Below are 24015 nucleotides of genomic sequence, written 5' to 3'. Positions count from 1 at the left end.
CATATTTCTCTCTGATATAAGGCCTCTTGAAACAGAAATCGAAGAGGAAATAATTTTTTTCTTTAATTTCACTCAATGTTTCCTTAAGTGTCTGAAAGAAAGGACGTATAAGGATTTTGTAAAATTAGTAATTCAATTGTGACAGACTGGAGCCCTGTGACAGACTGGCGACCTGTCCAGGGTGTACCCCGCCTCTCGCCCTATGACAGCTGGGATAGGCTCCAGCACCCCCAGCGACCCTGAAAAGGATAAGCGGAAGCGAATGGATGGATGGATAGTAATTCAATATTTTACATGTCTGTAGAAGAATTATTATAAAATAATCATAATGTTTCATCAGCATTTCAACTGCTGTAGCTAAAATAAAATAAAAAATTAGGGTTAAGGTGAATTGTCAGTGTGTTTTTGTTTGTATTTTAACTGTGAGCATACTTTTGGTTTTATGGCCCCAAAAGTATAGATTATGAGCTTAACGCAATGAACTTCTGAAGGTCTCTCTAGGCGCCAGCAGACTGGTTCACCGGTATGTTCTTTTGTTACGTAACGAGATGTCCTCCAATCATGGTTTAGAATCGTAACGCGGTGCCTTCCTATTGTCCACAGCTATTGGGTGATTATCGAAAAATAGAGGCGGGATTAGCGCAGATCAGGGGAAACTAGAGAACCAACCATCGACGTTGATGGTAGTTGGATTCTTCGCGGCCTCGGGGATTGCTTTATGTCAAGGAAAACAAAACGTAACGTTATGAAGTATTTGGACTAACTATAGCGTGCAAAGTCGAGGTCATCTGAAAATGTCTGGCAGAAAGGAATTGATACGGCTAACGTTAGCTTCATCTTCCCACAGTAAAGCTAGCTAGCTACCGTTTCCTCATAAACATTCCTGCGCTAATGTCGGCTAGCTGCTAATGTTAGCATGCCGTTAATAACAGTTGCAGCAAAACGTCTGAACTGTTGATGCCATGTTCTTAACCAAACATGACTTAGTCATATTTTACAGTAACCCAGCGAGGCAAGGGTCTGACTTCTTCTTAAACGAATGCACGTTAATGTCTTCCTTGCTCAAGCCGTGCCTAAAGACGCTCTTTTCGCCTAATCATAACATTTTGTTGTTCCTCAGCAGGCCTCCCACGTGTTACTTGCTGGTACCTTCACCTGCGGGGTGGCTTGTAATTACGCAGGAGTGTCTCCTCTGACTTGTTCTAAGGTATAAACATTAGCTAATGTCATGTCATTTCCGTTATGTCAGTGAATTGATTGAAGATACACGCAGGCAAATCAACAGTATTTTTGATCTTTTCTTTCCTTTTTTAGAATGAAAGCCCTGAACTAGGGCTTGGTCAGTCAGCAAGAAGACGTGGAGGTTACCAGGAAGTACCTAGTTAACAATCGTGAGTGACCATGGCCTACTCTAGCTACAGCAACCTGAGCAGGGCTCAGCTCACCTTTGAATACCTGCACACAAATTCGTAAGTACCAACTTTTTGGGAATTAATTTGCCCGTAAGAACTTCACGATACACAGAGTTACAGCTAGTTAGCCTTAAAGATAGAACTTTAGCAACCACCTACACACAATACACTGCACCACCTCACCTACTTATTTTTGCAAGATGCCCAGCAATGTTGTTGAATAGAAAATAAGATATAGTCCAGAAAGACGATTAGAGCACGTTTCCCTCATTTTGCTACATGTCATTTTATATTTAAAACAACTTTACCTTCCATGAGTAATACTTTCCATTCTGTCTGTATGCATTCACAATTCAAAACCTATGCTGGTTTTTATTTTAATAGCTGATGCTGCTACCATTCTTTTACTCTTTTTGTTTTTGCTCTTTGTTGTTATGCATTTTCTTTATTGTCACAAGGGGGGGAAATTGTTTGCCAGTTTCCCACATCAACGTTATAATAAATTTGTTAGATATAATCAGCTATTTTTATTTTCTGAACTTGATAGTGCCTTTGTGTATAATATGTGGAATTGACGGTGTAGGCTCAGAACAGAGTATAGACACGTCACAAATTTTGCAATGAAGATAAATGTGCTTGCTTCAGTTATTTGTCAAAAAAATCATGTGATATTGGCTGCTTGCAGACATTTATCACTCAGTTTGATCAGTAATGACTCAGGAAAAAAAAGACAAGTTTGGTATATGCTTCTGTGGTATGTAATGTTCAATGTATATGTGGCTTATATTCAAAGTAGGTCGCAGCACCCTTTGGTTGTTCTTTTTGTTATAATGATAATTCATTTTAAGTGGTTAGCTGTCAGGTGAACTGTGGATAGTCAGTCCTTGAAGCTGAACAGATAGTTTTACAGTTAACCAGGAAATGCATGCTTAACTGATAGTTCTTCATTTTATGCTGACACGTGTCAGCAGACTTGAGAAATAACAGTTTTTATAACAGAATAATAATCGTATGTTTGCTATCTGTGGAGTTCAGATGCTGTCACCAAGCATCTCCCATGTGTCCTTGTTCTCTAATGAGCTTCCCTTGTCAGTTTTTACTCTATTAATGGAATATTTGGTCTAACTCTTAGGACAACACATGAGTTCTTATTTGGAGCCTTGGCAGAACTTGTGGACAATTCAAGGTACCTGTTATGATTCACAGCACAATTTTTAAATAAATTATTGAGTATGGGAAAACTTGCATTAACCTGATACCTTTTATCTAGAAAATCTCATATTTTATTTCTTTCACAGAGATGCTAATGCCACACGTATAGACATCTACACAGGTAGACCTCAGAGTAAAATATCCAATTTCATATACTGAAACTTATCCAGTGAGTCAATGTTTTTCATATCTGTCTTTTGACTTCCTGCTTGTGTGACAGAAAAAAAAACAGAGCTGAGGGGTGGCTACATGCTTTGTTTTCTGGATGATGGTACTGGGATGGACCCAAGTAAGTGTGACTAAATGATCAAAGAGCAAATTTAAAGCAAGGTTATTGTTGTTTTTGTAGGCCAATGGTTACATACAGTGTATAATTTGTGTCCTTAAACTGCTTTTTTCTTAGGTGAGACAACCCATGTGATTCAGTTTGGAAAGTCAAACAAACGGTCTCCTGAGTCCACTCAGATTGGCCAGTATGGAAACGGACTGAAATCGTGAGTTGTTTTTCCAGTTCCTGTCTGGTATTGATCACGAAGTTGGTACACCAGCATTTCCATATTTACGAAGTTTGTGTGTTTCCACAGGGGCTCTATGCGCATCGGAAAAGACTTTATTTTGTTCACAAAAAAGAACGACACGCTGACTTGCCTCTTCCTGTCGAGGACTTTCCATGAAGAGGAGGGTCTGGATGAGGTCAGTGGCAGTCATGAAACGCTTAGAGACGAGTTTTGTTAGATACGCTTTAGCCACTCACCACACATTCATTTCAAAGTGTACTTTGAATATGTGTCTAGATATTCACACCTGTGTTCATGCTTGTGTGGGCTTTCAGTCTGTGTGAACAGTACTCCGTGCTCTCTGCTCAGTTCAGAAACATGTTGAAATTTTACAGCAGCCTACTTGAATAATGCTGTAAATCCCTGGACAAATACAAAGAATGGAACAAAAACTGACAGCACTGCAAAATGCAAATTGTGTAATATTAAAATTTAGATAACTTCTAAATAAATTTAAAACACCAAAGGTTGTCACAGTCATATCAACAATCTTATATCTTATAGCATAAATCAAGACCTAATGCAGACCTTCCCAAAGTGTACGGCCCACCCCCTAGGGAGGGGGGCGCAGAGCCATTGCAGGGGGGGCACGGAATAAAAAGGGGAAAAAAAAAAACCCAAAACGCTTGGACACTGCTAGCATGGGGCGCCCACACAAACGTAAAGCAGGAGATGAAGCATCGCTGAATATGTTTCCAAACCAGCTTCCTTCCAAGCCAAAGACTAGAAAATATGGTGCAGCATATCTTCCCTTTGGTTTCACCTGCACAAGTGCCGAGGTAGGTCTCCCCTGCAGAATTGGTTTTCCCTTCGTCGGGAGCAGTGCTGGGCTGTTCAAATCACAGACAAACAACATCCCACATTCTTGATTTTTAGTTCACAAACACTTCTCATAATGACTAACTACTCCTGACATGTTAGCTCTTTATACAGTAAAGTTACAGTGGGATACAAATAATATCAGGCTGATCCTGCCACGATTTATTCCCTGGTTCAAATCACGGACAAACGGTATCCCACAGCTGTTTATGTTTTTGAACCCATTTTGAAAAATGTATTGATAGCAATGTTGAATATTATTACACAGGAAAAAAACAACCACAATACTAAAATAATTACACCGTGACGCCTCTGCCTTTGTAAATGGAGGGACAGTAACTGCGTGTGTATATGTAAGCGTTTAAAAACTGAAGATGGTCAGATTAACAGTATTTTGTCTCTATGTGCCATTCTGCAATTCATCTCATGTAAACAATAACGTGGCGCACAGCGTGACGTGAAAAAAGGCACATACCTTTGACGTTGCGTGATGAACTCTGTATTCCTCGTCCACATGTAAATGCAAAAAAGGATTTTTAAAAAAATTTCAGTTTTCGTTGATTCGAAACGCCGTTTACGTGTGAACGAAAACAGCTGCGTTTTCAAAAATACCCGTGTAGGTGTGGACGTAGCATAAAAGAGTTAGTAGTTTATTGCTACCTGTAATTTATTGCAGTTTACTTGTATTTGCTTAATTGTTTACTAAATGTTTGAGGTGTGAAATAAACCGCAATGGTGCAAAATATGGGTGTGTGTGGTTGGAGGATGTGTTTGTGCGCGGGGGGGAGGGGGGGCATTTTTCTTGTTAAACAAGGGGGGCTTAGCAAAAGAAGTTTGGGAACCACTGGCCTAATGGAAGATTGGAACAACGGATGAAATGATTACTAATTGTGGCTCAGTGATACATTTTTGTATATAATTGATTTGGATGTAAAAAAGTGATCTACATTTATGTGAAAAAGAAAGGATACACTTTCATTTGTAAAGTTTTGTGCATCAGGACATAATAAAAAAAAAAAATCAATCGGTCGTAAAATTAGCTAAATAAAACCTCAGATGGGCAAAATATGTTCATCTGATATTCAATTAAATTTTATTTATACAGCGCCAAATCACAACAAAAGTCGCCTCAAGGCACTTATATGATATGACATTGAACATATGTTATATTAAACTGTTTTTAAAAAAAAAACAACAACAACTAAGCAAAAATGCAGAAGCAGTGTGTGAGAAACTAACTACACTGCAACCAAGGTCAGACTATGAAATCCTCAGAAATTGCAAAAAACCAAACAAACCAAGAGCTACATCTCAGATTCTGAGTACCGGTATGTTAAAGTTCATGACCAGACAATTAGACGAAGACAAAATAAGTATGACCCGTTTGAAAGAGATACCAGGACAAAGCTTCCTTTCTCTTAAAACAAAACAAAACAAATAAACATTGCGGCTCAGATTAGATTTGCACATTTACATCTGAAACCACGAGTCTTATGAAACAATGTCATTGGGATAGACAAGAGTAAAGTGGAGATGTTGGACCATAATACACAGCACCAAATGAAAACCAAATGCAGCATATGAGCACAAAGATCTCATAACTGCGTAGCACAGTGGTGGAGGGGTGATGATTTGGGCTTGTCTTCTAGCAACAGAACCTGAGCATCTCGGGCTCATTGAGGTGTCCTCTGTATACCAAAGTATTCTAGGATCATCTTTCCAAAAAATAAAGCTTGGTTGAAACTGGGTCGTTTAACACGATATTGATCCCAAGCATGGCAGCAAAACTACAATCAAATGACAAAAAAAGGAAACAAATCAAAGTGTTGGAAGGGTCCCGTCAAAGTTCAGATCTCAGCGTGATTGAAATGCTGAAAGTTGGCTCTAAAATCGGAGTAGACAGTGCTTCTGCATTTTGCCTTAGTTTTTGTTAAACAAATAAGGGCATGGTGTAATGTGTGTAGTTTGGAAACCACGTGGTTCTCCAGCAAACTGATTTAAGGTCACATTTGTCAGATTCCAAAACATGTGGAAAGCTAACTGCTCTGGGTTACTTAGGGTTTTCATCCCCCTCCCTCTACAGGTGATAGTGCCTCTTCCTTCCTGGGATATGAAGACCAAGGAGCCGCTGACGTCTGATCCAGAAAAGTACGCCATAGAGACCGAACTGATCTTCAAATACTCACCTTTTAAAAATGAAAAGCAGCTGATGGAGCAGTTCAACAAAATAGAAGGCAACAGCGGTAAGCATTTAAATGTGCATCACTATGTGAAGAACTGACAAATTGACATGTTGTTACTTACTTTTGGTGTGGTATTTTATATTATCTATAGGAACGCTAGTGATAATCTATAATTTGAAGCTGATGGACAATGGAGAACCAGAGCTGGATGTAGAGACGGATCACCAGGACATACTGATGGCTGGGACACCTGCTGAAGGAGTGTAAGTACAGTTGTTACTGTTAGTTATGATGTCATTATTATTGTGGCTCACAGATACGATTTTGGTGGTTTTTACTTCAGTATCAGAAAGCAGTTTAAAATTTCATCAAATGTCGAGCTGGACTCAAGGATGAACTCAACCTTAATGGTGATCAAATTTCAAAATCAAAATGTTTGTAATGACTTCACTTCACAAATAATTGCTGATTGTGCTGGGGGGTGTTGTTTATCCACAGGGGATAGCAAGGGATCTCTATGGCATTAGCATATGAATTTATAATATTAATTTATATTGCGTATTTTTGTTGGCAAGCTAATAGTGATTCAGCTTAATATTGATCATTTATCGTTGTTTAAAGGTAGAGCCCTGCAAGTTGACTAGTTGGAGGAGGCAGAAAACCACAAAGTAAAAATAGTTTGATGACAGCATGTCTAATGCACCACTTCTTGTTCACAGGAAGCCAGAGAGAAGATCGTTCAGGGCATACGCTGCTGTTTTGTACATTGACCCACGCATGAGGATTTTTATCCAGGGTCATAAAGTCAGGACTAAGAGACTTTCGTGCTGTCTTTATAAACCAAGGTAATATAGTAACGCACATATGGACTCTCTGTAACTTGTTTATTCCAGTGTTCACACTTTGATTGGACTTTCTATTTTATTTAAAGGTGTTATAAATACTCATCAACTCGGTTCAAGACCCGTGCTGAGCAAGAAGTGAAGAAAGCTGATCATCTTGCAAAGATTGGTGAGATAGTGGGTTATTAATCCTGCTAATTAAAGTTTGCTTTAGCTTTAGTTCATGTGAGAATAATATGTGGTGTATATTTCAGCGGAGGAGAAGGCCAGAGAGGCAGAGAGTAAACGCATGGCTTTGGAGGCCAGATTAGGAGAGGACCTATCAAAAGACTCACGGGTAAGCTAAGGAAAACCTTTGGTTAATTGTCAAGTGCAGATGTGTAGTGTTTATGTAAAACGGATTTTGGGCAAAGCAAGTTTAGTTGTATAGCAACAGTTAATGACAAACACATCAAAGTGTTTTAATTATTCAATTATTAAAGAAACAGGGAAATTTAAGAAAAGGTTGATTCACAACCAAAAAACGATGACGTTAAATTTCTTCTTTGTCTCCCTCCTTTTACTCCATCAGGCAATTTTGAGAAAAGTTCAAGATGCAGCCATGATGCTGCGAAGAGATGCTGACATGAAAAAAAGGATTCTTGAAGCCAAACAAAAGTATGATTAACAAAAATGGCAAACTGATTGTAGGCTGCTAAAATTCTGTTCCTTTGTTTGGCTGGAAATGTATATTAAAAAATGCCTCAAAATAAGATTTGTACATTAATTTTGTTTGCCGACCAAATTATTTGGCATCTAAATTTCATGTAAATGTATTTCTTACCAATCTACATTTCTTCCTTGTTCTTCAGAGCATTAAAGGAGCCCAAGGAGCTGAATTTTATATTTGGAGTGAACATTGAACAGAGGGACCTGGATGGGATGTTTGTGTACAACTGTTCTCGTCTCATTAAGATGTATGAAAAGACTGGTCCTCAACTGGAGGGAGGCATGTAAGTAAAATGCACTAAAAGTGAAAAATGGCAGGAAATGAGCAAGTGATTAAGTTGTAATTTTAAACTATTTGGTTCATGTGTCTTAGGGCATGTGGTGGTGTAGTTGGAGTAGTGGATGTCCCATATTTAGTTCTAGAGCCTACTCACAACAAACAAGATTTTGCGGATGCTAAAGAGTATCGACATTTACTAAAATCCATGGGGGAGCATCTGGCTCAGTACTGGAAGGACACAAACATTGGTAAGCTTCCCTGAAGTTGCTGGATTTCTGTTTATTGCTGCACCTCAAATTACAAGTAAAAATGCCCCCCATACTCCTGGGAGTTTTAAACATGTTCCATGATTAATACATTATCCTGCTAGAGTGTTAGACAATTCAGATACAGTTGTAATCACCATTATTGATCTACCAGCTGCTGGAGCTTTACGGTGATATTACCTGTGATATTGGATTGAGAAATGTTTGAGTCAGAGGTGAAGTATAAGTTTCATTTTAGCTGTATTAAGGGTTCCTTCCCTAAATAAAAATTCAGCTTTGGTTCAACTTATTTTAATTATAGCAAATGACTTGCAACTGTATCAACTGATCTCACATCTGCATCTGTGTTTGTCATGCAGCACAGAAAGGCATAGTGAAGTTCTGGGATGAGTTTGGATATCTGTCTGCCAGCTGGTCTGCACCTCCATCATCAGAGTTGAGATACAAGAGACGCCGTGCCATGGAGATACCACTTACTATTCAGTGTGGTAAATTGAGCACACACATTTAGAGGACATGCAGTATCTCAGCTTCCTGCAGAAAACTCACTCTCTGATTATGCTTTTTCTTCTTTTTTTAAGATAAATGTTTAAAGTGGAGAACGCTGCCTTTCCAGATGGATGCAGTGGACAAACGCTACCCAGACAGTTGGGTGTGTCTCATGAACCCTGACAGCACTCAGGACAGGTACTGACACAATGAGCTTTTTCAGATAACTTCATTTTCTTATCTTATCTCATCTCACTAAGCAAAATGGTTATCAAGTTTCTAATTAAACTTATTGGTTATTTTTGATTGCTAAAAAACTGTTTTTAGTATAATTTAGAACAGAGTTATAATGAAATTATACAACTGAATTGTTACTTTATTCAGAAGCAGCAGAAATATTTACAGCAGCACAGTGATGATATGATCTTAGCAACTAAAATAAATAAAGCTGACATTAAACTACTGAGTGGATGTTACAAAGATCATCTTGTTCTCCACTTAGGAGAGGGCCATGGTCTTAACAGAAATTTATGATACTTGGGCCATTAATTCATCTTTCATTAATACAATTTAAAGTTTTCCACAGATTACACTACAGTAAAGAAAAACTCTCAAAATTATACCCAGATAAATTTGATGATAAATGTAACAGGTGCTCACAGATACCTTGCAATCTTACTCATATGTTCTGGGTGTGCCCTAGGTTGTCTGAATTTTGGCATCAATTCTTCAAAATGATTTTGGATATATTGGGTATAAAATTGACTCCGACTCCACATATCGCTATATTTGGCAAACCACCAAATAACCTTCATACTACAGCTATTCAAAATAACCTTATTGCCTTTGCTTCTCTCATCGCTAGAAAAGAATTTTGTTGTTGTGGAAATCATCTCAGCCACCATTAATTAAAGTCTGGCTACAGGATATCTTAGGACTCTTAAAACTGGAGAAGATAAAATCCTCCATCAGAGGCTCATCGGATAGATTTTTTTACTCACCAGTTACCAGCACGAGAAATCTCTCTGTAGTCCACCATATGACCATGTACAAATTTTTCTGCTATTCCCGGCAGTGACTGTTCTACCTTATAAGAATACTTTATTTAAAGTATTAAAGCCAAAAAGCGACACAAATTCCTAATTTTACGGATCCGAACATATATGCACACTGAATGTGTTGCATTTTTGTGGAAAATTTGCCCTAAAAAAGGAATTTGGAGAAAGAAAGGAAAAAAAAATGAAGTAGTTATGAAGCAATGATGAGCCTGTCCTGATGTTCCTAAATAGAGATTCTGGGTTCATTCAGTTCTCATGACAAAGCAGCAGCAGGAAGAATATAATGGTTTGATCTGGGAGTGGAAGCTATATTGTGGCTTTCATACATGTGTAAAAGGATGTCAGTGGGGCAATTTGACCTTATGTTAGCAGAGCTGATTGACCCCCAGAGCAGCATCTTGCTCTCTGAGGTGAAATTATTATTGTAATTATTATTTACATATCATTGTAGATTCAGTACCAGTGTGCAATTTCAGCTATGAGTGCGCTTGATACCAAATGCAGTGATCTGATTGGTGAGATCTATTCATTCGTATTAGAAAAATCGAGCTTGGTTTGAAAAAAAAAATGCCACAAATTCGTCCAGTGAAAAATAGGTGAGTCCGAAAAATATTTTAAACACACAAAATGTTCAGAGGGATTTTATGTGTTACCCTACAAGCACACAGCTTTTTTTTTTTTTTTTTTTTTTTTTGGGGGGGGGGTGTTAAATAGCTTGTTCGTAACACTGTTCATATCATCATATCGTTCATGTCAGCTCTTCAACTGTGCCATAGTTGAAGGTACTGGTGTCTGATGGTATCCTCCAAATAGCCGATGTTATACATGACGCTTCAGTTTTAAGTGTAAATATAGCAAATCTTCATTGGCTTCACCTTTGCCACAGGTGCCTCTTGTGCCTACAGATGAGGTTGTTGTGGAGTCACGAATGTGACCAAAATGTCAGGGTATATTTAGTATACCACTTTTTTTTTTTCCTCTCTCAGTTTTTCTAGTGATAAGAAAAACCCTATGCACTGATAGTACTTAAGAGGAGTTCAAATCCAACCGGAAGTTGGAGATTCTGCAGCAATAAACAAAAAACAACAACAAAAGAACTTTGAATAATGTATTAGCTGAAGTGCTTGTGCCATGAGAAAGTACCTACTAGTGTGGTAATATATTTTGTATGTTCTATATAAATTGTTCACATATTGTTATATATTGTTTGGAAATTGTTTTCAGATGTGACGCTCCTGAACAGAAACAGAATCTCCCATCTGGTGTTTTGAAGAAAGATAAGCCAACAGCTGAAGACAAACAAAAAGAACTAGCAGAGAAAATCAAACAGCAGCAGGAGAAGCTGGAGGCCTTGCAGGTATCCTGTCCAACTCTTGTTGTCTGTGTGTCTGTGTTTGGTTTGTTTTTTGTTTTTTAAATCTCTCTGTTTGTGTCTATCACCACAGCATATGTATATTCTGTTTGTTCCCTGCCAGAAAACCAGCTCCATCAAATCTGCGGCAGATGTAAGAAAGCTCCCATTGGAGGTTAGCATGAAACCAACAGAGAGTTCCTCTCAGGTAAAAACAAACAAAAAACTCCCTTCTTGTCTTTCTACTAGTTCTACTAGTTACCTCTCGGCATATCGTATATGTATTTCTGATTTTAATATCACTGCACGTATGTGAAATAACAGGAAAGCGCTCTCTCGCTCTCTCTCATATTCCAAAGTGGATTCAATTATTTATTTATTTTTTTTAGCTCAAAATTCTACTCACAATAACCCATAAATACAACATGAAAAAAGTAAATATTTACAGACTTTGGTCATTGTCTTGTTGAAGCACCTTTGGCAGTAATTACAGCCATAAGAGATTTTCTTTTCCATTTTTCTTTGTATAACCTCTCAAGCTCCATCAGGTTAGATGGGGAGCATCAGTACACAGGTATTTTCAGATCCTTTCAGAGATGTTCAATATAGTTTAAATCTGAGCTCTGGCTGGGCCACTCAAGGACATTCACAGAGTGGTCCTGGAGCCTCTGCTTTGTTAGCTTAGTTGTGTGTTTAGAGCCGTTGTCCTGTTGGAATATGAACCTTCGCCCCAGTCCGAGGTCCAGAGCTCTCTGGAGCAGGTTATCCTCAAGGATTTCTTTTATGTCACTGCATTCCCAAGACTCTGACTCATCTCCGATTTTCTCCTCCAAAAAACATCCACACAGCATGATGCTGCCATCACCACGATTCACTGTAGGGATGGTACTGGCCATCCATACAGCAGTTCCTGGTTTCCTCCTGACATGACACTTGGCATTCAGACCAAAGAGTTCAATCCTTGGTACAGATTTATTTTTGAATTTTGCTTCTCATCGTCTGAGAGTCCTTCGGATGTCTTTTGGTAAACTCCAATCAATTTTGGAATAAGACTGTAACATGACAAAATGTAGAACAAGTGGAATGCTGGGAATACTCTCTGGATGAACTGTATGTTTCCTTTTCTATGTAAATATGAACTGAAAATGTAAAAAAGGAGTTTTGTGTGTTCAGTTTTAAACAATTTAATTGCGCTGTAAAAGGGTCAGACTAAAGACAAACACTGCTGTTGATGGTGATCCTTTTTTCCCTTTTTTTTTTTTTCCTCTTTGTTCAAATGTATTCATTATCATACTCAAATACTAGTTTTGTGTCCTTTCACGTTAACAATTCAGGCAACCAGGTCTTCTGAAAGGTCTGTTGCACGCCCACGCTCCCCACCACTCCCAGCTCACCTCAAAAATGCCCCAAGTGCCCCACCAGGACGTAGTGCTTCTCAGCGGCCCACCCGAACATCAGCCATACCACCAACTCCACCAAAGGTTGAGCCATCCAGGTCCAGAGCTGCAGCAAAACCTCCTCCATCTGCAGCAAAACCTGTTCCCAAAGCTACTGCCAAAACGCCTCCACCCAGCCGCAGCTCACGGGTACGTTACAGGTTTGATTTAACAAAAGGTTTTGTTGTGAAAGTATTTCATATGGCTTCATGTACAAATCCTACCATAAAGCAGTGTAAAATACTGAAAGCTGTCTCCTCATATAGGCATCCGCCAAAGCTTCACCTGCCAAACCAGCAGCTGCTGGACAGCGCAAGAGAATAATAGAGCAGGAGGAGAGTGAGGAAGAAGAAGAAGAAGAGGAGGAGGAGGAAGAGGAAGAAGAAGAAGGCAGCGAGGAGAGTGAAGAAGAACCACAGACAAAAAAATCCAAGATGGCTGCAGCTGCCACTAACCGTGGCAAAGTCGTAGAGAAGGCCCCACCTCCCAAACGTGGAAAGTTGGATGAGGTAAAGAACAGAGGCAAAAACTGTAGTGCAGATTTGTAACTGCTGAAAATGTATTACAGCTCTGAAAAACAACTGCACATCAAAACAAGATGATTAACCTGGGGTGTGAAATGAGAGCACTAGTAATTCTGCACAAACCTTAATCCTGCGTGTTCAGCGTGCAGCTTGCTCAAAGGACTTTTGCTTTTGCTCACATTTTCCCGCTTTTGCTTTCTGAGAAATAAATTTCAGGATGTGGATAAGGTAATGAATGGACTAGGAAGTGATTGTATGCTCAACATTATTATGATATCTGCATTAATTCAGGTAAAGTCTGTCAGTTTTAAATTAATTGGCTGCTTATTGGAGCAAAGCTTTACTCATACTGCTCACTTACTTTATGGTGTCTGAACACAAAGTAGCTGCAATTAAAGTATCTTAGACTTCTGCTTAAGACACTAAGGGAATATGGACATACCTGGGTGGTCCATCAGGTTGCTGAACCTCCGATCAGAACCCCTTTGCTATTGACCTTGCAGGTTAAAACACACTCTCAACTTGAGAAGAAAGGAGTGTCTGCCCCTACACGGCAGGCACCAACAACACCATCCTCTGCCCCTAAATCCGTTTCTACACACGGGGCTAAAGAAAAGGTAGCTTTATTGTGTCCCTCTCTCTTCTACTGTCGAATCAAGCTGGGCTGCCTGCTGCTCTCACAACTTCTAACAATCAACACTTACTTTTTCAGCTCATATAGATTAACGGTTCTTTCAAAACAAAACCAATCATTTTATTAATATATAACAGTTTCTTTATAACCAAGCATGCCATTCATTTCAACCTCTAAGTTGTTGAAGACTGTTTCTAACCCGACTGCCTTTTCAGTGATTTCTCAAACTGTTGTGGTCATATTTTGTTTGTATTTTTACAGGCACCTGATAAAGCTCTACAACAGGAACCAGAAAACGACACTAAAAATGCTCAGAAAGGTGAGATGATGGTCCACTCTCTACTGATGTGAATCAAATACAGAACTGGAAAATGAGTATTTTTTTCTCCAGATAAGGGTCTGCTGGTCGAAGTACGCGTCAATAAGGAGTGGTATACGGGCAAAGTCATCGCCGTTGAGGCGAATAAACAAAGTGTTCGCTGGAAAGTTAAATTTGACTACGTACCTCGGTCCACCCCTAAAGATCGATGGTAAGATGCAGTCTGTGTGAATGTTGCGTTCTAAACATGTTTTGGCAGGTGATTCGAATCTTATACATGTATGGATCTCTCTGTAAAGGGTATTTAAGGGTAGCGATGAAGTCCGGCTGATGCGACCACCATCTCCAATCTCTCAGACACCTGACACCCAGCAGGAGACCGAGAAGGGTCCGGCACCCATGGAGCCAGACACTACTCAGCCAGGAACCAGCCGAGAGGTGACTGACAGCCTGGTCACCATGTTGAGGTGAGCTGGTTACAATGGTTACAATGTTGTTATCATTCTTTATTGAAGTCTTGTAACTCTCATAACTGCTGTGTGTTTATCGTGCTCTTGATGTTTCTAGAACAATGCTGCGTTACTTCTTTCCTCCTGCTTTTCGGATCCCAAAGGACGATGTTAATAGCATGACAGCCGAGGAGCTGGTTGCCTTTCCTTTGGTGAGATAATAAAAGCTTCTTCTATCTTGTGACGGATAAGCAAAAGCAGAATGCTAAATTTAAGCAGAAAGATGCAAGAAAAAGAAGCTTAAATAGCACAGCAAAAAGAAATATGAATGTGAATGTTGTCTGTTCCTGTATTCACCATGCCTCTCACCCTATGGCAGCTGGGATCATGTGCTTGTTGTATCAGTCTTGCGTGATGAAGAAAGAGTGAAAGTAGAACTGAATTTACTGGTTGATCTGTTCCCACAAAGTTTCAAATTGATGGAGGTCACTGTAAATGAACTGACCATCTTTGGGACCCCAAAATGTCTGCTCAGTCTACTTACCTATCACCGTCTTTGACACTTGAGCCAGACTTTTTCACACCTCATCAGTGTCCACAAGTCTGATGGAAAAATTAGATTGTAGTGAAAATTATCTTCCACTGTTGTGTGCAGTGTTCCGCTGCAGCTTGGGAATGCCTTGGTGTTTCACAAGACCAGCTGGAGGAGTTGGCCAAGGAGTTAAGGCTGGTCACCTCTGCTTAGTTTGCTGGATAAGTGCCAGAAACTAGATGGATAATAGTTTGATCTTTTAGTGTGAGATGAAACTAGATGGGGAAAAAAACTTGTTAAATAACTAGATAGTTATTTAACAATGGCAATAGTGCACAAATTAACATTGAAATTATAAGTGAAGATGTTAACTGCTGTGTTTTCTTGCCAATTCTGTTGAATTCTCCCACTGATTTGTTTTTGTTTTTTTGCCTCCTGCATATAGAAAGAGTATTTCCAGCAGTATGAATCGGGTCTGCAGTCATTGTGTAATTCATACCAGAGCAGAGCTGATGCCAGGGCCAAAGCTGTGGAGGAGAAAAACAACAACACTGAGCTCAAACTAAAGGAGGCAGACGAGAAATTACAGAAACTCCGAACAAACATTGTGGCCCTTCTGCAGAAAGTACAAGAGGTAACACTTCTTAATCTGTGCTCCTCATCATGTGCACATTGTTGATAAACCCCCCCTTTGCAGAAAGTGAGTGATTATTGTGCCTTTTTTCCTCCCACAGGATATTGACATAAACACAGATGATGAACTTGATGCTTACATAGAAGACCTCCTTACAAAGGGTGATTAAAGAAAACCAAAATCAAATGAAAGATGTGAACATTAACAAACTGGTCATCATTTCAAGTCTCCATGGACCCACTCTCATGTGTGAATATTTGGGGTTTGTTTTCATTAATCCCTCCATGTGTTGAATCAGTTTGTAACCGGTTTGTATTTTTAGGTTCTCACTGTCGATTGCCTCTGGGCCTGTGGTTTTATTTTGTCCCTTTTTATTACCCTCTTACATCTGTTAATCTATGTTTAAAACATGCTATCCTGGTTGAGCTGTTAAATAATTTGTATGTTTATTGCAGCGTATGCTCTTTTATATAGTCAACTGTTGTTGTGACAAACTACATTTCTTCATTTTGGTCCATTGTCAGGTGACGTTTTCACACTAAAGACTTGGGCTTAACTCGTCTCTGTTCTGTATTGCAGCCTGTAGTTACACAGTTATTTTTATTTTTGCACACTAAAAACACATCAGTGTTCTCCAACCTGGACAGAAAACCGGGTTCATCTTTTATGTTTGGGAGATATTCCCCATCCATAAACAGGAGCTACATACTGGGTTATATCAGTACATTTATTATTCCCTTAAATTCCTTCTTCATTTAACCTTTGACTGTTCTGTGTTCATTTTGGGAAGAAAAAAAAAAGGTTAACTGCTGAATTGTTTAATAATTATTCAGTGCCTCTGTCCTTCTTTTTGAACAGATTTTTAACCCATCATGGAAATGTTTTATTAAACGGTGCATGCTTTCAGTCTTTATGTTCTCGTTGGAACAAAGGATACTGTATTTTTGACAAACCTTTACTTGGAACAATAAAACTGGTTCAGCAACACATTATGTTGGTCAGTATGTGGTGTATAATAAAGTATTTGTTCTGGGAAATTTTACATTTGGGCTTAAGTAAATTATAGTGTTACAGGAAGGGATTTCTGTCGCCATGACAGTAAATATTCTTGAATTTAGTTTTGTTGGTGGTGCTTAGAGCCCTGTGTTCTGTGGATTATCTTTGTCTTTACAAACAATCCATTTTCAATCAGTTTTTTCTACTCTTGGATCTATTTTATATAAATGAGACATGAAACACAAGGTTTAAACGGCAGAAAATTCTTACAGGGATTCTTACAAGTCTGTCCAGCTTCACAGTGGAAGGTAATCTGACTGGATGCACAATCTCTTAGTATGTTGTGGAAGCTGCTTGGCTAATAGTACACAACAGAGTACAGGTATCCACCAGTTTCTACCGTCGGCTTTTACTGAAAGCTCAGATGATTCATAAGAACACTTCCTACTAAAATCTTTCCTTTCCTGCCACCTGCTAGGAGGTGCAGAAGCTAGCGTTCATGAACTATAACAGGTTCATTGGCTTTAAAAAAAAATTAACAATGAACGTAAACACTTTTTGTTTATTTTGAGTCATCTCGTCAACGCAGTTACAAAAGAACATAACTAAAAGGGATGTTTTATATTTATTTATATAAACATATCATACTTGATATTTTATCCTTTGTATACACTATAGATCCTTGATAGAAGTGTTTGTCACCTGTGTGTTTGCGTGCTGTTTTTGTCGCTGCTGTAGCAGCAGGAGGTGCTACTTGAACCTTTAAACGAGGAGAGACTTTTATTTTGAAGGCGAAACTTAAGTTGCCGCCGTGAACGTGAACGCAGCTGGGAAAACGTTTGGTAAGATGACTGCTAGCAGCTATATCTTTGATATTTAGGAAGCTTTTAAGTTTCATTTGAAACTAATTCAGCGTTGTCTGTGTAAGCTTGCCCGTGAATAAAGCGCTCACAACTTTGTTGAACGTCATTGCTAACTGCTGTGTTGTTGTCGGGTTGGAGTGTGAAGAGTACGCGTTATGATAAAGGGTTTCAAGAAGAGGATAGCAAGTATATGCCTCTGTTTAATATTTAAATATATTTAAATAATATAAAGGAAACCCTGGAATACAAGCGGTAAGATAATATCTGCACAAAGGCAACGACGCAACCAGATGAACTTTGACCCATTTCTTTGGTTGTCAATCTTCTCCATGGTCTGCAAGCCAGCTAGATAAATTTACATAAAGAAATAAGTATCAGCAATGGAGAAACAAAGAAGCTAATCCTATCCGGAATCAGTAAATCAGTAAAAATGCGCCTGTTTTCTGAGTAATAAATAAAAACCAAATATACAGAAATTGCTTTCAGCTGAATGCTGTTCTGCCTCCGGGTGGACCAGGGGTGGTGCTAAAGGACACTGGGGTGGCATTGCCCAGAGGGTGCCGTTGTCCTCTTTAATACTTCAATACAACTTGTCCTTGCCATTAGTTTATTGCTTCAAAGCAACTATTTGAGCTTAAATATTATTACATCCCGTGAATGCTACTGGTTTACATATTAATGGAAAATAATGATTTAATTTGAAAGATGGACTTCCCCTCTTGTACTTCACATTGGTTTGGTCCACTACTGTCGCTTACTTTGCAAACTCTAAACAAAGGATGTGTGAGACCCCCTTATTTATAGCTAAAAATGACACCCATTAACAGTTTTATCCAGATTCATTTTTATTAGCTTGTTACCTTACTTCCTGTGCTTCAATGTGGCTTGTATTTTGTTATTACTGTATTTGCAGATAGATGTCTATGGAGAAGGAGATCTGTACAAATTAAAATTATTATAACTCTTTTTTTTTTTTTTACCTGAGCCCAACTACTTCTTGGACGCCACTCACCAGCCCCGTGCCACCCCATTTAAAAAAACTGAAACATTCCTGCCTTTATCTAAATGTCACCTGTCCCTGCTCTAATGGCATTGGCATTGTGTCCCTAGTAAGACCTCAGACTGAAGGTATTGGGCCATGTCAGTGTCCTCAGCCCTCCTGAGCCGACGTGTAGCCGGAGGCTCCTGCAGGTTGTGGTGTGTCATTCCTTCACCTCGACCACTGATCCACGTCAGATCAGCTTCTGTAGCTGAGCCAGGCAGAAGAAGATCCAATGAAGAACAGCTGTGGGAGGCAGCAGGCTACCTGCCATTCACCCGAGCCAGGATAGGGCCTTTCTTTCAGGAAAACCCAGTGCTGAAGAACCCATTTGTAGAAGATGCCTTGCTCAGAGGATATCTGAAGAGACACATACCCCAGGAGGTGAGCAGGGGTTACATGTTTTTCCCAAGAAAGGGTGTCATACTAAAAGTTTTAGAGCAAGAGCAACAGGCCCATTAAATAACAATGTCCATATTAGGTGTATATTACTATATTATAATGTGTTTTTTGTTGTTGTTGTTTTTTAATGTGCTCATAACTTGTTTTCTTTTTGAAAGAAGTGTTGGGTATTTGCACAGTGTTACATATGTAATGCATATTTTTCCTTAAGTTTTGTTGCACCAGCACGAATTCATTTTATAAAAAGCAATAAGAGTTTGACTTTGGTCTTTGTTACTATTAAAAAGCCAGGGAGGAGCTGTCCTATCATGTAAACAGGCTGAGATCTGTTTCATAAGGTCTGCGATATATTGTGTGTAATAATAAGCACTTTTAAAGACCCTCAAGGTCACCATACATTAGTACAAAATTTATATATATGTATATGTGTGTGTGTGTGTATGTGTGTGAATAGTATGTGTATAAATTTGTCTACAGGTGATTCTCTCAGACTTGTGTGCATTTGGAGAACACGTGGCAAAGGAGGTGGATGGCTGGGGTAGAGAGTGTGAGGTCAATCCTCCACGGTTGGTGCACTTTGATCCCTGGGGTCGCCGAGTGGATCACATTGTGACCTCCCATGCTTGGAAACGCATGAAAGACCTGTCAGCGCAGGAAGGACTCGTTGCCATTGGCTATGAGAGGTCATTTGGCGAGTGGAGGTTAGAAGACCGTTGCACTTCCTTTTTTCGGTTTAGCTCATGTGTCTTATTTCACTTCAGTAACGTGTTTTTGTCATCTTCCAAAAAGTGTATGTATTTGTTTCCTAGTCGTGTGTACCAGATGAGCAAGCTGTATCTTTTCTCTCCCTCATCTGGCCTCTACACCTGTCCTCTTGCTATGACCGACGGAGCTGCAAAAGTTATCCAGGTGTGTTTAAAGAAGTGAATAACATGACTAATACAGTGTCCTGTAAGCCAAACTGATTAGAACAACAGAACTAGTAATGGGATTTACCTCCAATCATTTAAAACTGAATTAAGTGAAGAATATTGTAGCCAATGTAGTTTAAAACATTGGCATTTTAAGAATATAAATTCATCGTCCTCCCATCCGTCAAACGCTACAGACAATTTCATGCTGAGACTAAAGGCCCAGAGACAGTTTCATCTCAAAAGTTATACAAGAATTTAATCAGTCCATCAAGTCACCCCAGTAAAATTGTTTTAACTGGCTGAGGAACCACATAATCATAGCCATATCTGGAACAGTTTGCACTATATGCATTTTGCACCCTATTTCCTTTTATATTGTATATTTGTATTATCGTTTATTGTGTTATTTATCTCTTTTATAGGGAGATTATGTTTTTGCTGTTTATTTTCCTGTTTGTGTTAAGGAGAATTTGCCTTCCAATCAGTTTGCACAGTGTATGTTAATAATATTAATAAAAAAAATGTAAAATGTGCCAGCTTTTGTTTAAAACAGCAGCATGTACTTGAGGGAACTGTATATTAGATTGACGAGCAACTGAATAAAACTCTATATTTTGCTGTTATGGCTGTATAGTAGTGAATGTACACATATTTTTGACTTGCTTACCCCAGTTCTGTTTTTCCTTGTAAGCACAGTGAATGATTGTTTGGATTTGTGTATGAGAAGTCCTTAGGTGTTTCGTGGCCAGTAGAAGACGCCTACAGTCGTTTGACCACCCGCCATCCAGAACGCTTCTGGACATCCGGACAGTGGATGACAGAGAGACAGGGAGGCTCTGATGTGGGTAAGTAGTGACACTGTTTTCTGCATTTATCAGTCCCAGATTCAATCTGTAAATTAAGAGCTGCAGTACAACAGTGTTGTAATTCTGCTTTTCAAGGGATCAGATATCTGTGGAGGAGATTCTTTGTTTGCATACTTTTTTCCCGCTTTGTCATGCAGAACAAGAGTAACTGTTGTAATGCTTCATGAGTTGTTTTCATTGTCCTCAGCCAGCGGCACTGAGACGGTGGCTGTTCCACAAACAGATGGTTCCTACAAGCTCCACGGCTTCAAGTGGTTCACGTCTGCTACGGACGCAGACATGACTCTTACACTGGCCAGAGTGCAGGACAAAACCGGAGCAACCATACCAGTACTGCTGACATCGGTCACAAAGCATTGTCAATGACTTGCAGAGTGATATAATTGACTGCTGTTCTCTGTCCCATAGGGTAGCAAAGGTTTGTCTCTCTTCTATGCGGAGGTGAGTCGAGATGAGGATGGCCGATTGAGGGGTATTGAGGTTCAGCGACTGAAGGACAAGCTGGGGACACGCCAAATGCCGACTGCTGAGCTACTGCTGGACGGCCTGCCAGCGCGCAGGGTCAGTTACACATGCTGGGTCATTGGATATAACAATTAATTGACAAACTATAGGCTTTGTTTCCTATCTGTGCAGATATGAGCAATTGCTTAAACACACACACACACACAAAAACAAGTTATGTGCAGCAATGATAAGCGGAACCATTCCTGCATTTGTGTGCTAGGTGGAAAAATTCACAGTGATTTTATTTGCCACTCCTCAGTAACAAAAAAGTACACACTGTGCTTTGCAAAAACACAAATCAACTTTTGTAGCACTTAACCCACTGAATCCTCAGAAACTTTTTGAGATGTGCAACTCATGAGAGTGCCAGCTGCTTGCAGCTCCAGCGGCAGCACTCGGGCAGGTAGCATTCAGTCAGCATGAGATAATGAGCTGTGAATGGCTGCAGCTAAATTAATATGAGAGAATCATTTAAAGCAAAACAAGCTCAGAAAAAACAGCAAAGAAGCAAGAAGTAGAGATCTGCATTCGTTGTTGGTAAGAACAGATTAATTTTTTCCTTTTACTACTTTGCCTCTAAAGTAGCATTGACTTGTCTCTGGCTCTTCTCCAGACACCAGGATGTTGTAAATTCTTCAATTCATGTAAGCCTCTTTGGATCAGGCTTGCTCCTGTGCAACCTGTGGATACCAATTGACATTGGGTTGTGGGGATTTTTGAGGTGGTGTCAATCCCTCGGATTCTTTGTTGTGCTTCTCGTGTAGGTTTCTGACTAGCGTTTGCAGTGTGGTGGGGGGCATTAAGGAACAAGCATGGTTGCGTGCCTGTCCTACACAGAGCTTTGTGTTCAGTCACTTACATGTTGCATTTGTTTACTGTCAGCAGGAGGCATATTGTGACCAATATGTGGAACAGCTGGTCTGTTCTTGCTGTTGTTGGGCCTTCAGCTAGCTGCGGGGAAGACCAAAGTTACAACATAAAGAAAGCTGAAGTGAAACTGAGTGTTAAAAATAAGGAAAAGTGTCCACTGCAAACAATGACTGCGGTTCTCCTGCTGTTTTCTTTTGGTTGACTTTTCGATAATGTTTGTTCCCTTTCCTGTTCAGGCCCACTTTTTAAAAGCTCAGAATTGGACTCACTCATAGCGCTATATGTGTCAAGCTCATAATCTTGGCCTTTTTGGACTGTAACACAAGTACAGCTGTGTAGGGTGCATACACAGAACACTTAAGCATGGGGGACACGAGTGTGGTACCACAAATCCTGCATTACCCTGCTGGGGGAGAATTTTTACAGAAATTTGTCACAGTGTGATTACACTTTTGCTATATAACACATGGTTATATGGCAAAAGTGTAATTAATCACTGTGAGGGAAATCATCCAACATTTCTTTTTTTTTTTAAAGGTATGGACATTTTCAGGCAGTTTATGGTCCACTCCACCAACCTTCACTGTTAGAGAAACAAGACAAGCCATGTTCCTTGTAATTTTTTTTTTTTTTATAATGTGTCCAAATCTTTGAAAACTTGTTTTCCTCAACAGCTCTCAGAGGAGGGGAGAGGTGTGTCCTCCATAGCTAATATGCTGACCATAACCAGGATCCACAACAGCGTCTCTGCAGCAGCCGCTATGAGAAGGCAGGACACCGCTCCTACTACCACACTTGAATCTGTGCTGATTTCTTAAAGCACAGCATGAGTAAGCTGGTTAAACATTTGTGTAACTGTGTGTCTTCACAGGGTGCTCCAGTTAGCTCGTGACTATGCCACTCGGCGCACTGCCTTTAGAAAGCTTCTTAAAGACCACCCACTGCACATGCAGACTCTTGCTAGAATGGAGGTAAGCTGGCAGGGGGTGAACAAACTCCACACAGTGTTTTCTGTCATGCTTCAGGACACATGCTTCTCACACTACAGGTAGAGTCTCGAGGGGCCTTTCTTCTGGTGATGGATGTGTGTCGTCTGTTGGGCCGAGAAGAAAGTGGAGTGGCAACCGAGCACGATGCTCACCTTCTCCGGCTGCTCACTCCAGTCGTCAAACTGTACACTGGGAAGCAGGTGAACAGTTTGTGTGAATGCTAGCGTTAGCTGTTATTTGCCTGTTTTGATTGTCTGATTGTTTCAGTGTTGTGTTTGTCTCAGGCTATGGCTGTGGTGTCGGAGGGTTTGGAAAGCTTTGGTGGCCAGGGATACATCGAGGATACCGGCTTGCCTGGAATACTCCGTGATGCACAGGTGAGTTTGATACTAGAGGTGTGATAGCTTGAGATTTACAAAAAGAGTGAAAGACTAACTTATCTCTTCCTTTTCCAGGTTTTGAGCATATGGGAAGGTACCACAAATGTTTTGTCTCTGGATGTGCTGCGGTGTGTGGCTCGTAGCTCAGGGATGGTTCTTCATGCCTACTTCAGCCATACCAAGGTCAAAGCAAGTTTAATGAAAAAATCTTCTTTGTGACTGAGCAGAACAAAAATATGAAGTGCGCTTGTTTTCTTCGTGTTATAGTCTCTGCTGGCTGGCGCCTCCAGCGTTTCCTCATTGGCCCCAGCTGTGACAGCAGTGGGCGGAGCTCTTTGCGAGCTGGAAGAGTTTGTTCAGGTAGCAGCAACCAGAGCACCCAGCTACCTGGAGCTAGCAGCAAGAGACCTGGCATACAGCCTGGCTCGCATCTACACAGGTGTATACCACACACACACACACACACACACACACACACACACAC

General features: G+C 39.9%; 2 protein-coding genes across 5 annotated transcripts in view; both read left to right on the top strand.

Moving 5' to 3' along the window:
* Window positions 1–545: 545 nt before the first annotated feature.
* morc2 (MORC family CW-type zinc finger 2) lies at window positions 546–16694 on the top strand. 4 transcript variants are annotated; one of them, XM_014339340.2, is made up of 29 exons: window positions 546–737; window positions 1124–1207; window positions 1315–1469; window positions 2545–2598; window positions 2711–2745; window positions 2845–2913; window positions 3028–3118; window positions 3209–3317; window positions 6084–6243; window positions 6335–6446; window positions 6903–7028; window positions 7115–7194; window positions 7280–7362; window positions 7597–7682; window positions 7877–8017; window positions 8107–8261; window positions 8639–8767; window positions 8861–8966; window positions 11051–11183; window positions 11302–11385; window positions 12512–12763; window positions 12880–13122; window positions 13641–13754; window positions 14033–14090; window positions 14163–14301; window positions 14390–14557; window positions 14658–14751; window positions 15517–15705; window positions 15806–16694. In XM_014339340.2, exons 3-29 carry the CDS (start codon window positions 1402–1404, stop codon window positions 15872–15874), a joined length of 3147 nt encoding a protein of 1048 aa, XP_014194826.1. In that variant the 5' UTR covers window positions 546–737; window positions 1124–1207; window positions 1315–1401; the 3' UTR covers window positions 15875–16694. The 4 variants fall into 4 exon arrangements, with proteins under 4 accessions (XP_014194826.1, XP_005940215.1, XP_042083618.1 ...); XM_005940153.3 differs by having other exon boundaries at window positions 1121–1207; XM_042227684.1 differs by having other exon boundaries at window positions 546–1207.
* A 686-nt stretch (window positions 16695–17380) lies between these two features.
* LOC102299216 (acyl-CoA dehydrogenase family member 11) overlaps window positions 17381–24015 on the top strand; it is a 7945-nt gene continuing 1310 nt past the window's right edge. Inside the window, exons 1-13 of the mRNA XM_005940150.2 lie at window positions 17381–17543; window positions 18675–18987; window positions 19483–19706; window positions 19815–19914; window positions 20647–20764; window positions 20973–21115; window positions 21194–21346; window positions 22837–22931; window positions 23034–23133; window positions 23211–23351; window positions 23436–23528; window positions 23607–23714; window positions 23799–23970. Of these exons, the coding sequence (XP_005940212.1) occupies window positions 18703–18987; window positions 19483–19706; window positions 19815–19914; window positions 20647–20764; window positions 20973–21115; window positions 21194–21346; window positions 22837–22931; window positions 23034–23133; window positions 23211–23351; window positions 23436–23528; window positions 23607–23714; window positions 23799–23970 (1732 nt within the window). The 5' untranslated portion in view covers window positions 17381–17543; window positions 18675–18702. The remainder of the gene's footprint in view (window positions 17544–18674; window positions 18988–19482; window positions 19707–19814; window positions 19915–20646; window positions 20765–20972; window positions 21116–21193; window positions 21347–22836; window positions 22932–23033; window positions 23134–23210; window positions 23352–23435; window positions 23529–23606; window positions 23715–23798; window positions 23971–24015) is intronic.

Source organism: Haplochromis burtoni, unplaced genomic scaffold (genome assembly GCF_018398535.1).
Source record: "Haplochromis burtoni strain Fernald_Lab_line unplaced genomic scaffold, NCSU_Asbu1 Contig_276, whole genome shotgun sequence".
NCBI lineage: Eukaryota > Metazoa > Chordata > Actinopteri > Cichliformes > Cichlidae > Haplochromis > Haplochromis burtoni.
The sequence above is the reverse complement of the archived record's forward strand: the minus strand, read 5'-3'. Positions and strand labels throughout refer to the sequence as shown.